The sequence below is a fragment of the Morone saxatilis genome, unplaced genomic scaffold (genome assembly GCF_004916995.1).
Source record: "Morone saxatilis isolate NCDOM2014 unplaced genomic scaffold, NCSU_SB_2.0 Contig2, whole genome shotgun sequence".
Taxonomy (NCBI): Eukaryota; Metazoa; Chordata; class Actinopteri; family Moronidae; genus Morone; species Morone saxatilis.
The window spans coordinates 8,265,507-8,266,331 of record NW_023339762.1 but is presented as its reverse complement, the minus strand read 5'-3'; the positions used below and the strand labels follow the sequence as shown (position 1 = coordinate 8,266,331).

Genomic DNA, 825 nt, shown 5'->3' with positions numbered 1-825 from the left:
AATATACTTAAAAAAAATAAATAATAATAATCACTTGCCTCTAACAACAGCATCAATGACTAAAATAAAATAAAAAATAAACCCAACATAATTTAAATAGTATGTTCCCCCAAACAAATTTAAATGTAAAATGAATTTACATTACAGAAGTGTCCATGGTATAAGAGGGATAGTCCTCTCTTTCTTTAGTTATGAAAAATAACACAATCCACTTCACTGAAGGAGTTATTAGCCTCTGTGTCGTTTATTTTTTTTTCCAATACCTGCTCATGATTATCCTCAACGTATAGTGTGATTTTCTTAACCTTGCCTCTCTGTTGCCCTGTGCCACAGTAAACACAGCCTAGGCAGCCATGAGTACGTCCAAAACTGCAGGAAGTGGGAGAACGAGATCACATTACAGCTACTGTCTCACTCCACCATGAGAAGAGACTTGGCACGCAGTGTAAGTCACTCTATCAAGCTAACATATGAGCTCATATAAAATTTATAGGAGTGTTTTACTGAACTATGACATAATTTCATGTTGTGCCACTAAGATTCATTTTGAACTTTTGTCCCACTGCTGGAAACTGACTACATGTAATTTGGTGAAAATGCAATCTCAATCTTTTATAATGATGATGATTATATAATGATCACTGAGACTCGGGCACCTGCTTATCTGTTACTAAATCAGGTTAGTAAATCTTGACTGCTTCTGTTTAGGCGGAAGATGACCACTCTCTGGTAGATTTAGAGAAACATCTGGGCCAAGTGGACAGGCCATTCAAGGAGAATGTCACCAGGTAAGGGGGTCCTACACCGGTTGGCAAAATGTCCAAA

General features: G+C 37.1%; 1 protein-coding gene across 2 annotated transcripts in view; it reads left to right on the top strand.

Moving 5' to 3' along the window:
• Positions 1 to 825, top strand: part of pik3c2a (phosphatidylinositol-4-phosphate 3-kinase, catalytic subunit type 2 alpha) — a 48,072-nt gene that overhangs the window by 26,803 nt on the left and 20,444 nt on the right. For both annotated transcript variants that reach the window (XM_035664602.1, XM_035664603.1), the window contains exons 6-7: positions 334 to 445; positions 709 to 788. In XM_035664602.1, coding sequence (XP_035520495.1) covers positions 334 to 445; positions 709 to 788 — 192 coding nt within the window. The remainder of the gene's footprint in view (positions 1 to 333; positions 446 to 708; positions 789 to 825) is intronic.